A 16,924-nucleotide genomic window follows, 5' to 3' on the forward strand; every position below is an offset into this window, starting at 1 on the left:
TTGCAATACACTGTGAACACAGTGTTCCTTGAAAAATGAGAAGTATTGGTTGTGGAAACCAAAATGTCCAGACTGAGTCTTCCTTTGGTGAAACTGCATTAAAGCAAAAGCAATTGCTTCAGTGCTAGTCCAGAATGTGATCTAACAGTAAGGTATCCGCTGTTGAGCTAAAGGTTCACCCAAAGGCTGTTCCCTTCACTTTCAGAATCCTGACATGGTCAAATGTGCCAGGACATTTCATTGTACTCAGCTCAATTTGTCAAGACCCTCAAGAAAGTGGAGTCACTGAAACATTCACTTCAGTTAACAAGGCACAGACATGCTTCCTTCTCTTCAATGAGACAACCATGGGTTTGGAAGTTGATAGAAATCGATTGCAATGAAATGTTTTACTCTATTATGCATTTAACCAATAGAGCATAAGAAGGACTGTGTTTATTGTTTATTGTTAAAATAACATCATGGCTATGATGTGATTGTGAGCATGATCTTTTGCTGTCATATTACCATTTTACAAAGTAAATTAGTTATTAGCAATTAGTACAATTACAGACCCTGAAATATTTTTCAGATTTAATCTTGTACTGACGAGAGTAGTCTCACCAGTGGTAAATTACACCACAAAACAACAGCGTCAACAAAAAGACTAACACTGTTTGCCTTTTGGCAAATGCTGTTTGTTTGTCAGCGGAATAAACTAGACACTAGACAACTAGATAAACTGGCTTACCAGGTAACAAAGCTTTGCTGTCATGAGAGATAAGAGCATAGTTAGGGTTGTTTTCACCCAATCTGATTTTTTTCCCAACATTGCTAAGCAGCAAGTTAACCTTTCCAATCATCATGTACCCACAGGTACAAATCATGCACAGACTTGAGCATGGTGTCATAACATATTTTTATTTTGTGTTGATGATCTAATTCACTAATACTCAAGCATTCCAGCTGTGCTCTGCCAGGTGTATTGCGTTTTGCGACTGTGCGAAGCACTGCTTATTTGAAGCTAATATACAGCTATATAGCTGCAGTTCAATAGTACACAAGAAGCAGTGTTGGACTGAAGTGAAACACATTTCTACATGCATTTGTAGGACATATAAATCATAGCAAGAAATTCATGTGCAAATGTTAATTCAATCAATATTCCGGTCAATGATATTATGGGATTACTACACAAGTGGGAAATCTCAGCCATAGCATATAGTATAAACCTGGCAGATTGACATCTTCTCAAATTAGTTGAGATATACTGCATGTGACTGGGAATCCATAGGAGACTCTATCCTGTGGAAAAGCATCGGTAGAGGAGAGCCATCTCCTTGTGAAGACATAAGATAAAAGACCGGCCAGAGTGCAGGGGAGGCCATCAATATTCAATGCACTCTTGCTTTTGCCTTTCCTCTTCACAGCCTCTCTTTCAGGACCTTCTCTTGTGTAACACATACCATCTCTTCTCGCTGTCTTTCTAGGGTCTATTTTATCCCGTCTTTTGTTTGTGTTGACGGAACTGTGAAGTACTGAAACAGGGTGGGGGTGCTATGTGTGTGTGTGAGTGTGGGGGGTTGGTGAAGGTGACGGAGAACGATGAGTTGTATTTATAAGCTTGTGCAAATCTGCTGTTTTGAATGTGCATATTTTGTACCAGATATGGAGGATGACAATTTACTCGGGGTGAAAAAAAAAAGAGTGGCCAAGACAGTTCCTTTTCCCCCCCACAGAAATGACAGAGCTATATAAAATATGGATGGGTACCGCCATCAAGAAAGCATTTGTGAGCAGCTGCTGCTAACTTGTGTTTCGCTGTGAGGGGGCGCAAGCTTTGCCAAAATAGACCATCTCCATTTCCCAGGATGATGTGGGAGGCCGGGCACCAGTTTACTGAAGCTGTTTGTGTTTACATTTGATATGTGGTTTCTTAGTCTCTGCACAAAGCTCTCCAGCCGTCAGGCCTCTCTATCCTATATGTGGACCCTCCTCCTCCTCCCCTTCCTCCTCACACAAAGCCATGGCTCCCTCAGGCTGTGGCTGGAGTTTGAGTCACATTTGCCACGATTAAACCCAGAGCTAATGGTCACAGTTCTGTCTAGCTAGCCTTCACTGCACTCCTGAACGCACATCATTACCGTGCCTCAAAAGTCTAACTCAATCGGTGGTTCACAATCTAATGATGACACATAGTCTTAACACATACGGTACCCAATCTCCCCCGAGCTATCTGTTCTTAACCTGTTTTCTGCGCACACACATACCCCCCCCCCCCCCCCCCCCCTACTTCTTGACTCCCTCTTTCTCCCTCTTTCTGACTCTTTGCGAGTCTGGTATTTTTAGACTGTTTTATTCACTCTGAATTTTAATTTTGCCTGGCATCCTTGAAATTACAGGGAGATAAAAGAGATACAGAGCTATGTTAATATCTCTTTGAAGACGGAGTCAAATTGGCCATAGAATCCCTGGCTTTTTTTTTTTTGCCTCCCATGTTGAATACACTATGAGGGTAGAATGCAGCGTCAGCTCACCGTTTGAGCAGAAGTGAGAACAGTCCACATCTCCATCTTGTTTTCCTCGGCAGGCTGTTATTTGAATTCCCATTACCAGACATTAATCTAATCTCAAAACAGCTCAACCCACCCGATCCCACTAAAATGAGTATTTCATAAGAAAGGTAGAGATGCCCTGCCTGCCAACCCAATAACCACCACTGAAAAACACACCTTTCTTTTTGCTCTACACATCCTTCTTTCACCAGCCTCCCTTGCATTTCTATGGCTGAAGAGACTCAGAAAAAGAATTGCAAGATTAGGTTTTTGGATATCAAGGAAAATTCCCTCCCAAATGCCTCTTGTCTTTTTTTTTGCTCCAAAAATTATTTCAAAAGTTTTTCAGTTGATGGCACGGCCTAGTCTGGTAAACTGAATACTGGGTAGTTCTTTTCTACTTTTCCTCCAAGTTCAACCATTCCTTTGATGAATATAAAGTTTAACAGCTGAAATGTGAGGCTTCTCATTAATAGAAGAGGCCAAGGTATGCCCTTTTGAAAGTGATGGGTGGAACTAAGACCAAAATGTGTAATAACTTAAGAAATTCAGTCACAGTGTGAGAAGACTTTTTTTGCCAATAGATCTAACCTCTGCAAGCAGCTTGAAAACAACGCCTCTGGTATTTTAACTACATGGTATTTTTGTGCAATGAATATTCAACCGTCCAGGGCCTTTGATCAGTGATGCTGACAACCAATTCACCAATTCTCCCCCACCTCTCGGCCCCCTTCTCACACTCTCCAGTGTAGTGTATTAATTTGGTAGTATCAGATTGCCTCTCAGATCACCAAACCCAATTATTATGGTAATCCCCACCATCCTAGCCGATAAAGAATCAGACAGATACATCCGAACATAGCATGTGATCTGTATGTGAGCTTGTATGTTCTCTGCATCTCTGAAATCTCTGACAAAAAGGACTCTTTCTACTTTTTCTTTTTTGACTTCCTGCTATGTCTCCGATAGACAGAGTACAGTACAGAGGATTTGCTGAACCTCTGGTCTCCCAACGGAACTAGCATTGGAGCTGCACCGAAAAAAAACACTTGAGTGAGAGTCAGCCCCTAAACCCCAACAGCTTGACACTATCGGTGCACGGCGCAGCACCTCAATCTCCCATCCGTCTGAAGAGCCGTTAAATGTACCGCACCGTGGATTTAATAGTGAGTTAATTACTCTCCTCTTGACCTGCGAGTAAAATGAGCCACTGAGTCTCAGTTATCTGCAGAAAGCACATTAGCTCAAGGTTTCTGTAATTGCTTTAATTAGTCATAAACCATGCCAATCCACTGTTAATTGACCACTGTTCTGATACAGTGTAATCAGGAGGGCTTGTGAAATTTGCATAACACTCCCTGCAAAGGCAGATGAATAACATGCGAGAACAAAAGTTTTAAGATAACAGAGACTCCGTGCCAATGGCAATCAAAGCTTTGTCAATGCAATATCTACAAAGGGCACTATAATAAGCAGGGAGAAAAGGGGTTCTGATATTTTCTACTTCAAGTTCTTCTTTTTTGAATTGGTAGCTTTTAATTTAGACTTTTTCCTGATTCTCCTAGCTGCGAGGAGGGTGTTACTCTCGAGATTTGCGATTGCATGATGTTGCTGCTGCATTGTTCCAGATTTCATATCTGTCATCACTCCATTAGGCAAGTGCACCTTCTGACAGTTGAGTCTGTCTATCCTTTTCACTCCATCTGTCTGGCTTTCTCTGACGGACCTAGCTACAGCACTGCATCATTTTTAGCTCCCTCAAAGATGTGAGAGCCAACTGGGCACTGGAAGAGTCTAAAATGGAAAGCGGATGATGACTAAGACCATCTATACCCATGGCGTGGTGGGTGTTCCCTTTGCATATGTATCCCTCCTCCTCCATCTCCCTCAGAAATTGCTTAAGACGCCATGCAGTGTCTTTGTTATTTACAGCGCCCTTTGAAAAATGTCTTCTGCATCTTATGCACTCTAAACCTATTTGTGAGTCAGAGAGCAGATGAGTGGGCGACTTTGTGTGAGGGTTTGTGTGTGTGTGAGTGCGTGTGTGTGTGAGGGTTTGTGTGTGTGTGTGAGTGTGTGTGTGTGTGTGTGTTTGGGTGTGGAAGAGGAAGAAGTATGGAGGCCCGAGAGGAAGACTTCCTGTGACTTTCCATTCTGTTTATCTCAGCTTGTTTGTGTGACGCCTTCTTGAAAGCTCGGTGTGATATCACGCAGCAGCTGGGTACGAAACTCAATTTGTTCACACCTTCAGTGGAATCGAATGAGAGGCAGACCTGCAAACTCCTCGCCGAGCCAATACTCAAAGTGCCACTGGGAGCAACTTCAAATTCCCCACCCTCATAAGGAACAGAGGTCTTGATTATCAGGGTTGCCTTAAGGCTTTGAGGTATACTGGCATACCAAAAGATAGCAAAACAAGTGATATACTCTTATAATACCTTAGTTTTCCCCAGATGGGGAGAGACTTGTCTGAAGGTCAGTCACCCATGATGTCAATATAAAACAAATCGTACTCAAGTTTTCTTTTTGCAATGACCATACGTTGTGGCCATTGAGCCAAATTTCGGTTCCATTTTTTTTTATAATTTTAGCCTTGAATTTGGAATGCTTTGAAAATAACACAAACTATGAGTGTGGCTAGACACTGACTCAAAATAAACCTTTTCACATCTACGTGGTTCTGTCCACACAAAACTGTCTAGACATTATGAGAGCAGTACAGAGTAAACCAGGCATCGCTGTGAAGTATAGGGGGGTGCCATCATGTGGGTGCCATCACTTTGTTCTGACCCCAAACAATAGGGTCATATCTTCTGCTGAGACATCCACAGACTTGGATTGGAAGCTAGTCAGCTTCTGGTACAACTGGGTTAACCCAGTTTGAAAAATCCATATTTTTGCCCTAATGGCAGACCCACTGAGAGGGATCCATATTCTCTCCCCACTCATCTCTCCCACCCATCCACCCCTCAGGGCCTGGGAGATTACTGATATCATTATAATGGACGTTCTGGCAGGGTGGCGGCAGTCACATTTAATTTGCCATGTCCCGATATCTATACAAGATAATCAGGCCCTACGCTACAGGCCGTCCGCTTGCCGCTGATCGCTGCACGTACCTTAGGGACTCTGGGCTATCGTGCAAGGAGAACACTCTTGTCAGACTTTCATTGTGATAAGCAGCCAAAAGAATCAACTGCGTTTTCCTCAGAATTGATTGGGTGCTGAGACTCAATGGCTTTGAATGTGACAATTAGCTCCGGATGACTCTTCAATTTGCCAATAGAAGTTCTATAACATAATTAACATATTTTCGTTTCGTTTCATTATTGCATATATATATATGTGTGTATGTGGGGTAGGGGTTGTGTGTATGTGTGTGTGTGTGTGTGTGCATGTGTGAGTGGTGTGTGGGCATCCCAAGTATAATACATTTATATTTTACCAACTTAGTCGATGCTAAATCAAGGCATTATACCCATTTGGATTGTTTTAGTGTGCCAGACTTGACGCCTTAATTGTGTAAAATAACTCTGATGTACTTGATCCAATCACGCTGCTCTACATATCAGAGACAGAAAGTGTGGGTTTGTTCGAGAGAAAGGCCACAAAGCAATTGACTGAAAAATTACTGCACACAGGAAGTGCAGTCCTTCTCTAGACGTGCTAAATCCATTGCTCCATGGAGTGAATCAATCGACTCGCTGTTTGACTTTTTTTGCTTCACCCGTTATTTGAATTGATATTGTTGAGAGCCCAAGAAAACAGCAATTCATGGCAATAAATCTGTATGAAGTTAGCATGCAGTCATTTCTTTGCCTAGCAAATGGAATGCTATGTAGGCACAGGAAATAGGCCCCAGCTAGTCTGAGTGCAGTCAACATATCTCAGAAAACAGTAATTGCTATAATTGTGAAGCAGTGAATGTGCTTACATGTTTGCCGGCATCACAACAGGGTTGCGCAACCCTGCCGAGCAACACAATGATTGCAACAGCACAACAGGGAGACAATAAACTTAAAATGTTGGCCAAATATGTTTGACAACATGCACACTTATTACCTATGCTTTATGGGGTAGCCGTGGCTTAAAGCTTAGAGAAGCTAGCTTCTGACCAGGAGGTTGCCAGTTCAATCCCCTGGACTCTGCAGGAAAAGTGAGAGGTGGGGAGAGTGAATGAACAGCTTTCCCCCTCTCTCAACATCCATGACTGAAGGCACCTTAACCCCCAGCTACTTCCTGCGGTTAGTGTGTGTGTGTGCTCACTGCTCCTAGTGTGTGTGTGAGTACACTACTCCTAGTGTGTGTGTGCTCACTGCTCCTGAGGCCGGGTCGAAAGCAGAGGCTGAATCTCACTGCTCGCTGAAAGTCTGTGTGCGTGACAAATAAAGAGAACTTAACATAGCTTCTAAAACAAGGACCTCTCAGACAAAATGTCAGGCTTCATCTGAGCTCTAAAGTCCTATCTCCACGTGAACTAAGTATCCATCTGTAAGATTAACATCAGTGTCATGTTTTTATTATCTGTTACTGAACAGTCTTAGATATCCTTGTGAATTATACGACAGCCCTTTGATAAAGCTAAGCAGCACAGTAAACTGACTCAGCAACTATTTGTTTTCCTTGAATAATCTATTACAGTTTTTAAGCAAGTCTTACACCAGATGCCTTTTGATCTCCTACAATTGGAGCAAAAGGATTGGAAATCACAGCCAGAAACAAAACAACTTTTCCACCAGTGTAGCTGAATTTTGTAAACATTTACAATGCTTCAAGCCATCAACCATTTTCTATTTGCTCGGGTCTGGATGTTCTCCACGTAGAACAGCCATTATTCAGTGCCTTGACCTCTGGTAACCTTGAAACAGTCCACTTCAAACAGAACTAAATAAGAACAGGAAAACTTTATTTTCTCTCATCCCGATCCAAACAGATCAGTTTGTTGAATTTGCAAGATCTTCAATCGAAGATTCTTAAGCTTTAGCGGCTTAATTGTGGCTCGTTTCTCAATGTAATGGAAACCAAGGTCCAGAACACAAGTTTTAGCCAGATGACTATTGGTGAAATCGACAGTGCGGGCGATAAAAAGAGAGAAGAGCCCCTGACTTATGAGCATGACAAAGGCTCTAGTCATCCACCTAATTTAAGGGTGGCTTCTCCTCTGTCTAATTAACAATTTACTAGGCCATCAGTCAGCCTCTCCATTGTGCTATAATCAGCGCAGCAATTGCAGCCATTCCTTTGCCCCCTTCCCACGTGTGCTTCAGATTAAATGATAAAATTTTCATGGGAGACATGCATTGGAGCTGAATGGATGGTAATGGCAACTCATGCGAGCCTGTGGCCGACAGAGAACACAGGCTTTTTCGTCAAACATTAATTAGGCTTCATGAGGAGGACAAAATGGATGTAAGCATGGTGTTTGTGAATGAGAGTGGTAGGCTCTGGCTGTTGGGCTCGAGATTTATAGGTTCTGTGGTGTGTTTTTTTTTTCAAAGGGGGAGTAGATGTGGTGACACTTGAGCTGCCCCATTAGTTCTGGGTAGGCACTCCTCGGGGACCACTCAGGCAGCTGACTGTGTCTTGTCTATTAGGGTGTGGGAGTCTCCCAGCACCTCCTCTCCTCCCTGCTGGAGTGTGCAGGGGCCTCGTGCCGTGGCGGGACACTGCACCACATCACCGATCAGGACAGCTGTAAACACACGCGTGGTTATGATCCTCTTTGCGCAGGCACTGTGCTCCTTTAAAGGATTATGATACAGTTTATGGCGAAATGGATTTTGGGAAGTATATAAATAAATCTCCTGATGTTGCATAACACAATTTCAGCCAAAGCTTTTGGCGATACGGCCTCTTCCTCGAAGAAAAAAAAAAGTTGGGCCTTTTACCCTCTTTATTTATTTTCCCATTCAGTGGAGCTGTCTCTCTGTTGCAACGCTTGCAGTACGTTGACCTTGGCTACAATTTCCAGCAGTCAAATGCTCTCTCGTAGAAAGGATTATGTCACAAATCTGTGTGAATTCCATATACCATTTCTATCATCTTAGATTTTAATTTCTAAATAAATGTCTTTCCTGTAACGTTTTATTTCCTCATGGCTACAGTCTCTTCCCCCTTTGGTTAAGCCATGAATAGGCGGGCCATGATCCAGAAAAAGCATTTGGCATGTTTCTTTCATTTCAGCCACAAAAGGATGAAGGTTCATTTGGTATACTTGCAATATGGGATACTCATAGCCCACTGTTTTGTCATGGATGCCTGTCAGATTCATTTGTTTTGCTCCAGCATGAGAATGTGACATTCAGAGGAAATTATCCAACACAAAATGAAATGAGTCCTTGATGCTGACAAGGAAACCTCAAGTAGCCAATTGCTGTTCCATTACACAGCATTTTATTTTAATGAGTAAAACAACTCCATTTGGTCTCCCGTCTTATTTTATGTTTAAGGTGTGTGAAATTGCATTGGGAATTATAGACTTCACTAACCATGCTTAAAAGACAACTCAGAAATCAATGCCAAGTGCCCACCATGCTCTCAACTACAGCCTAGACTCACACTGCCAATATGGACATGCCAATGCATATTTCCTGATCATATTCTTCCCTATCATAACTAGGGATAATGAACAACATTTTAATAATGTACCATCACAAATGTAAATAACCATGAGCAACATAATACAAGAAAAAAATGTAAGGCCAGAATTCATATTATAATTTGGAAATGAATGACTGTTAAGTGCATGCAGATGCTTGCAAAATCGTGACATTCATTTTCAGTGCACAGCCTTCATATGGTGCTGATTATTTGCAGTCAGACTGTGAAAGTAACACCTCTACGAGGTGATGCAGTGTATTTGACAGTGGCACTCATTACTCAGTAAAGAGAGAACTAGGCCTCCATCTAACATCCAGGCAGCCATCACAAACCAGTTAGTCCAGGTGCACCACACCTGATGTACACATCGAGGGGCCTCCTGAGGTATTACATACAGCACCTCTGTGAAAAAATGATCACAGGAAGAGAGAGAAAAAAAAAATCACATTCCCCCTTTAACCCAGCTGACTACATCCAGTTCAAGACCATCTGCTTTACAAGGGTACTGTGTTACCGGGGTACTGATTGAGGAAGGTGTCAGCTTAGGCAGGTAAACACATGTTGCGTTGGGGAGGATGTCGTGCACGGCAACAGATTCCAGGAGGTTTATCAAGACCCTCAAGGGAAAGGATCTGCCACGGCGACAGTGGCCTCCTGCCAGTCAAGGCTCCAGCAGAGACCTGACCTCTTATGAAAGAGCAGCCTCAATTAGAGCGTCCACTGAGAGTACATGCAGCACTGCACCCTGCCGCACCACCCTAGCTCCTCTATCGATTCCTCCAGGAGACGCCGTGGAACTGGTGGAAGAATCCCCCCTACCTTTCTCATCCTCGTTTGCAGACTCTTTGTCTAACCATCTTTTCAGCGGTAGTGGAAATATACTGTGTGTGTGTGTGTGTGTGTGTGTGTGTGTGTGTGTGTGTGTGTGTGTGTGTGCGCTCACATATGTGTTTGTGTGTATTTTTAGAAGGCTGTGTTAGATTGGGACCCGTGACAATTTTTTGTGCGACTGCAGACTCCCACCTGGTGCAACTGAAAAACATCTTTTCCATCTGCTACCCTCAGCCGGACAGATTGCGCTATTCACAACAGAATGCGAACCAAGCACTGACCTGTGTCGCCCTGGTTAGAACAAAAAAAAAAAAAGCCCCCATGGATTGTAAGAGCACAGACGGTGTGTGTATGAGGATCTGCATGCTCTCACCTTTATGACAGGCTTAAATGAGCTCAGCGGCTTTCCAGAGAGTCGACTGTTGGGGCGTTTCACCTTTGCCAAAGTCCTTCATTTTCCCAGCAGAACGCTAGATATTATCCATGTGACATATAGTATTTTGACTCTCTCTTACAGATGGAGGGAGGGGGGGGGGGGGTCATTAATTGAAGGTGGAGTAGCATCTGTTTGGGCTTTTTTCCCCACTCCCTGCATCTCTATCCTCTCTTTCTGGCTCTTTTGTTAGCTCACCGATGGAAGCAGGCAAAGATAAACACTCATTCATTTCCCATTCCCTTTAAGGGCTGCGTGGAGGGAGCCCAAACTCACAACTCATTGTGAATTGATGGTGGTGTGTGATGCCTGATCGTTTTAATCGGAGTTGTATGCCAATTAAAACTCCTTTGGGAAGAGTGTCAGGAGACACAAAACATACATCTGATGTAATGAGCGGTGATTTGCGGCCTTATAACATATACATCCAGTCTGGTCTAATAAAAAAATCTATAGGCATACAGTATGTTCTTGTGATGCACCTGATAAAGGATATATGTTCTACATGCCAAAAAATTGTATTTTCACTAGACGTGTGTAATGAATAATCTTTAAAATGTAGACACACAGACACATAACTACTTTGTGTGTAGTGCATGGCTGGTGCATATTGAGAAGACTGTGATTATACTGAACAGTGTGTCTTATAAGATGACTCTATAACGTTTGTGTGTGAGGGGAGGTGGGAGAGCGAGAGGAGGATTGCTGTGCTCTTGAGGCTGTTGTGCAGGCTCACTTGTCACATGTCCAGTCATGAAACACACTAACCATACCATCAGAACTATACATACGAGTTAATCAACATCTCGACCTCACCAGCCCATCCCAGCCGTCTCTTCACTAGCCTACACGGCCCCTCAAACACAAAGTAGGCAAGTCGTTCCCTCTTAAATAGGAAAATATATAACAATTCTGACTCAGTTCCACCCAGTTGTATTCATACAGATGCCTGTTGTCCGTGTAAAACACAATTTAAAACCTGCAGTGACGTTTTCGTCTCGTTTATACAACTAAGAGGCGGAGAGCACGAATGATCCTGGTGCGAAGGGGCAAAAAAGATAATGAACAGAAGTCATCTGACTTTTCGATGTCCAGCTGGACGAAACACGACGAACAAACATTGCAGTAGCCCGTCTTAAACGAAGAAATAGCAACTATGTAAATGCGTAATACCAGACTAATGAATCGATCATACATAGCCCATAAACAAAAAAAAAACATAGCAAGCGATAAAAAGGTTTGGCTGTACCAATGTATAGTATGTATGACTTTGTTTAAACAGTGATTATATCCCGGTTAGGTATTTCTAATAGATTAAAGGGATTCGTAATAATCATAGACAAAGGCTGTACTACTAAGACTAACGTTATTTCTGGAGAGAGAAACTCGTCCTGATACATAAACAAACAATTAAATAAATAATGTGTTGCAAATGTACTCACCCTCAACAAAAACTGTGGTCATGATTGATCAATTAATCCAGTAAATTATTAATTCCAACAAAAGGTCCCCGTTGAAGGAGGCAGTGGTCCTTTCTCCCCAGGTTCTTGCAAATAATTAATTGCAAAATCCCAAGGACGGTTGAACACAAAGCAAAACCAACCCTTACATTAAAAAACTTTACCCAAAGGTGGTCTGCAGGGAATGGGATGGAGAACCAAGTCTCCTCTTAAAGCCGCTTTCAGACATTGAGGGAAGTCTGAGAGAAAGAATCAAAACTGCATAAATATCCAAAGAGGAGGCAAGAGTCAGACAACGGCTACGTCCACCACATAGACAGGCGAGCGCTGAAATCACATCAACCCAAAAAAGTCACAGAAAAAGAAACGTCCTATAGATGAAAAAGAGACATTTGGGAAGGAATCCACAAATGCTGAGACATACTTCCAGCTATCCCTGGTTTGGGCAAACGGCAGCTGTATTCCGGTGTACATGTACCCCGTGCTTGAAGAGTGAGTGGCTGGTTGCTGCGCACTGTACAGTAAGCTTTAGCACAGGCTAACAGAGAGAGGGTGGGAAGGTGCATAGAGAGAGCGAGGAGAGAGAGGAGGCAAAGATGAATGTTTTATGGGTCTGGAGCAGGGAGTGAGCGCCGATAAATGTTTGATGGAATTCTGGTGCTTTGACGAATGGGGAGTATATTCGGCTAATGTTTGCAAACGCACGCTTATGCATATAGACTAAATGTATTCAAAATGGGTAGGCGGGGGGAAAAAGATATGAGACGTCCGATAAGTGCAAATAAGCAAGTGACTTTTACTAGCCTGTAACAGGAGTACCAGCCCTTGTGAATAAGGATTTCAGCACTCGTCCGGGTTTTATTGCTTTCTTACATTAACTCACCTGTACATGATACAAAATTTGAGATAGTTCAAAAGACAACCAGGCTTATAATACAAGTGTTGAACAAACAAACTAGCAGGAAAATGTTTCCTTCTGAAAACTACTGTAAAGCCTGTATATGTCTTGTTTTGGCATAGAAACGGTTTGCAATTAGGCTGCTTTCGAAAAAAAGATGAAGATAAAAAAATAAATATAAATAGAGTACATAAACAATGAACAAATCACTCATTTGAATTTACTCGACCAAATTCTCATTTCCCCGTGCAATAGAATCTGCTCTATAACGTTATAACTAAGGAAAAAACGCCCCCCAGTGGCATCAAAGCGACACCTGAAATCTCCATCAACGTCCAACGCGTGAATAGGAAAGGAAAGTCTTTAGGACTGGGCCATTTCAATTTGAATGTAATAAACTCAGCATGCAACCCCCAATTTTCTAACAAGACACGTTTGAACATGGACCAATTGAATAGTGGAACAGACCTACAGCCTACTGCAACAATTATGATTCACTCTAAGATTAAAATTGGAAGTTTTCTGCCATTTAATTAAGTGAACGAAATGAAGAAGGCATATGACACTGGAGACAATAACACTTTTAAACAACAGATCCTCCAGTAAATTCCTTTGAGAAGTTGTTTCATAGTTAGACAAATTCTCACAAAAATAACACAACCACATCAGGACCATGGACAGCTCACCATAAGATCACTCAAGGAATGATGTTGACAGACTTACAAATTAAACAACATGTTATTTTCCCCCTTCCTGTTAATTGTGAGTCATCAAGAAAACACACATTAGCCTGTAAGATCAAAAGGTATCTTCACAATAACACATTCCAAGTTCCAAGGTGTGTGGACTTTTGATCCGCTAGTACAAGTCCTTCTGAATCGCTCAGGTATACTATCTCCATATGGCGGAGCATGCTGGTAGATATAAATCTCTGTGTAATGAATAAGATAGACGTCAAGCTGTCAAGTTTCAAAGCCAATGACTCTGGCAGGATAATCCTTTCGCCGGGAAGCAAAGACCCCACAACCTGAAGATAAATGACTGCCTCCGGTGGAAGACAATTTGGCCATTCCTGCTCCACTAGTGAGTGCATAAATGAACTGCCATAAACATTGCAGACATTTACTGGCGTGTCTTTTAATGAAGCAGGAGTGGCATTTGTCGGCAGGTTCTTTGACATTTGGAGACAAAGGGTCACATCTTGGAAAGCAATGACTGTGTAGCCTGTAACAACACTGTGTTTCACTGACTTCCTCTCTGTAGACCATAGAGGCTGTACTCAAACCATGCACAAGAGACCCAAACCATCAGTCCCTCTTCACCAAGCTTGACACCATACAGAAATATAACAAACAGAGTTGGTAAATGTCGTACCCTATGATGATGCTGGCCAAACTGGTAAGTAGTGCCAGTACAGACAGTTCAGCTGCTAGTGTAAATGGAGCTTTCATGACCCCTGTTCCTGTCAACAGTGGGTGTTACTTTTGTTAGCTGAGGGCCCGCTTTTGGCCATGCAGTGTATGTTAAATGGCAGACCCACAAGAGGAATATTCCCCTTCTTAATGGATACAATCCTTCAGTTAACTTTTTTGTTCCCCTCAACACATTTGAGAAGAGCCCCTCCTCTGCCCTTTCCTCGAAATGATGCAAAACGAAAGCCATTAAAGATCTTGTATGCACTCATCCTTGTTCTGTATCACTTTTATCAGAACAGAACTCGCCTGGCATAATGCACACCGTGCGGCTGCCCTTCCATTAAAGAGAGGAGTCAGATATCCATTCCTCTCCACCAACCAAGATCCAGTGACAGCTAATTTTCCTCTGCGGCCTGGGAAGACAATATCCTTGGTGGAATTGTTTTTAGAGTCTGTTCATAACTCATTAACTCATTAGAATATCAACGGTGGTAAAACCTTATTATTCCGTAATTAAAGTTTCCCTTACTTTTTACACTTTTTCTTTACTTTTTCTATTCACCATCTCTTCTTCCATTTGGAATGAGAGGAATGACCACATGGGTCTCAGGGCATTGCACTTAAGAGGCCTGTCGAGGGAGGCAAGGCTGGCCATGATTGCATCAGAGAATGAATGAATAAATAAGTAAATATATTAAATGTGTTACATTTTTCACATTTTCACAGAGGACCTGAGATGTGAGTGGGAGGAAGGGGAGGAATGAGAGGATGCATTCTGTCATTCTACTTAATCCAAGTCCTCACAATGGCAATTTCCTGTGGAAGTGCACGCCATTGTTATTTTTTCACAGCATCTTAAAACCACTCCTTATCCCCTGACCTTGAGCTGGGTGAGATAATACTTTGCCCAGCTTGGACCCTGTAAACAGTCTGACCTGATTCTAAGTGGTTGTGATGCGGGTCGACTTTAAAATGCTGTGCCGGTTCCCCACAGGGGTGTTTGGGAGCCTTTTTGGTTTCATTTATGTCTTAAGATAGGGCACTACATAATCATCACTGAAAGCGCAACATCTCTTATTCTGCTGGTTGAGTCGACTAAGGGATTATCCGTAAAGAATTTTTTGTTTATAGAATATAAAGAATAATAATGATTTTGAAATGCTTAGTTTGTTTCAGTTATAATGTGCAACTAGTTAAATTATAAGACAACCATTTTCACATTGTCCACTGACAATATTGACTCACTGGTTGAATGTGAAATATTAGGTTTCCTGGTAAAATTCTGATCAGATCAAGGTACCGAATGTTACAGAAAATGACCCCGCCTCCCAGACTTTCATCCTTATGTCATAAAGGGATGAAGGAGGGCAGGAGTAACATGTCATAAAGGGATGAAGGAGGGCACAGTAACAGTCCTCCCGCCCCTCAATTTTTCTTCTGCTTCCTGCAACTCAAGATTATTTGGGCTTCTCATCTAAAGCGCTCTGCCCCCTAAGGAGATAAAGCCGATTACACCCAGGATCAGAATGGAATTAGTTCATTTGGCTTTCCTTATCCTCATCCTTATTCATTATAATCTCTGCAACAGATATTTGGAAGAATTTAAATTTGATATCTCACCTAACCACAAGAGAAATGTTCTCAGGATGTGTGCTTTTAGGCACCGAGAGAGCAATGTGGTTTGTACTGTCCAGTGTACATTAAGTATGCATTATGGACATGATACTGGAGAAAGCCTCTGCCCTTACAGTACTTAAATGCTTGGGATTAGCACAGCTGGCAGATTATATGAACGGTTGCATGAAAAATGTAATAGCAGCCATCGTCGTGCATCTCATTATTTATTTTTTTTTTTTTTTTTTGTGTCTGACAATGCACAACGCTCAACATAAACATAATCTACTGTGTGAGATTTATGAAAAGTACATTTCACACAGTCCTACATCGTGTTTGGGTTAAGCAACACCAAGACAATCTGCCCTTTCAATGTAAACATAGTAACAGTCTCTCTGACAAAAGCTTTAAGGACAAGGGCAAGTTGTTTGTGTCCGGTTAGTTGATGACCAGTAGTCATGGAACAGTGACATGTATAGGAACACAAATAAATAAATAAAGAGGAGGGTTTTTTTATTTAGAAAGGCATGATCACTCTAATGCACATGATGTATATTTATGATGACCTTGAAATAGCTCAGTTTAGATAATCATCCCTCCCCATTCTGGCTGTGGTAACACAAAAGGAAATCAATAATGCTTGGAAACCTCCGGAAACAGCGGAAAATGGCCTGTGAAACTGAAAGTATAAATAAATACATTAGGTTCATATGCACATCATCATTGTGAAAACAACATAAAGACCATCACACTATGTTTATATGATGTGTCACACTATGTTTATATGATGTGTTTGTCACGGCATGGTGCCATCTAGATTCTTCTTTTCCTCTTTTATCCTTAGCAGACAAGATAGTAAACTGGCTGTGAACATAGCTGCTATTTTGCGGAGGAATGACATATTGTTTTCCTTGCCATTCTTAATAGAATTTCACACTGCTTTTGTCTATGCTGATTTCCCACTGGTCTATTCCCTGAGGGGAACCAGGAGACTTGTTTAACACTTCAACCATGATCTCGGTTTTGCGCTACTTGTTTTCTAACCTGTGGCAACAGGTGATCCAAATTATGATCTTTTGAGAAGCGTTCTGTATCGAATGGGCACAGCATGACTGTGAGGTGTTGATGCAGCCGTGGCA

The 16,924-nt window shown here is 42.1% G+C and overlaps 1 protein-coding gene across 1 annotated transcript in view; it reads right to left on the reverse strand.

Annotated features, from left to right (window-relative positions):
• Positions 1-12,192, reverse strand: part of rtn4r (reticulon 4 receptor) — a 29,804-nt gene extending 17,612 nt beyond the window's left edge. Inside the window, exon 1 of the mRNA XM_012815899.3 lies at positions 11,841-12,192. Coding sequence (XP_012671353.2) covers positions 11,841-11,862 — 22 coding nt within the window. The 5' untranslated portion in view covers positions 11,863-12,192. The remainder of the gene's footprint in view (positions 1-11,840) is intronic.
• Positions 12,193-16,924: the final 4,732 nt, after the last annotated feature.

Source organism: Clupea harengus, chromosome 7, assembly GCF_900700415.2.
Source record: "Clupea harengus chromosome 7, Ch_v2.0.2, whole genome shotgun sequence".
Lineage (NCBI taxonomy): Eukaryota > Metazoa > Chordata > Actinopteri > Clupeiformes > Clupeidae > Clupea > Clupea harengus.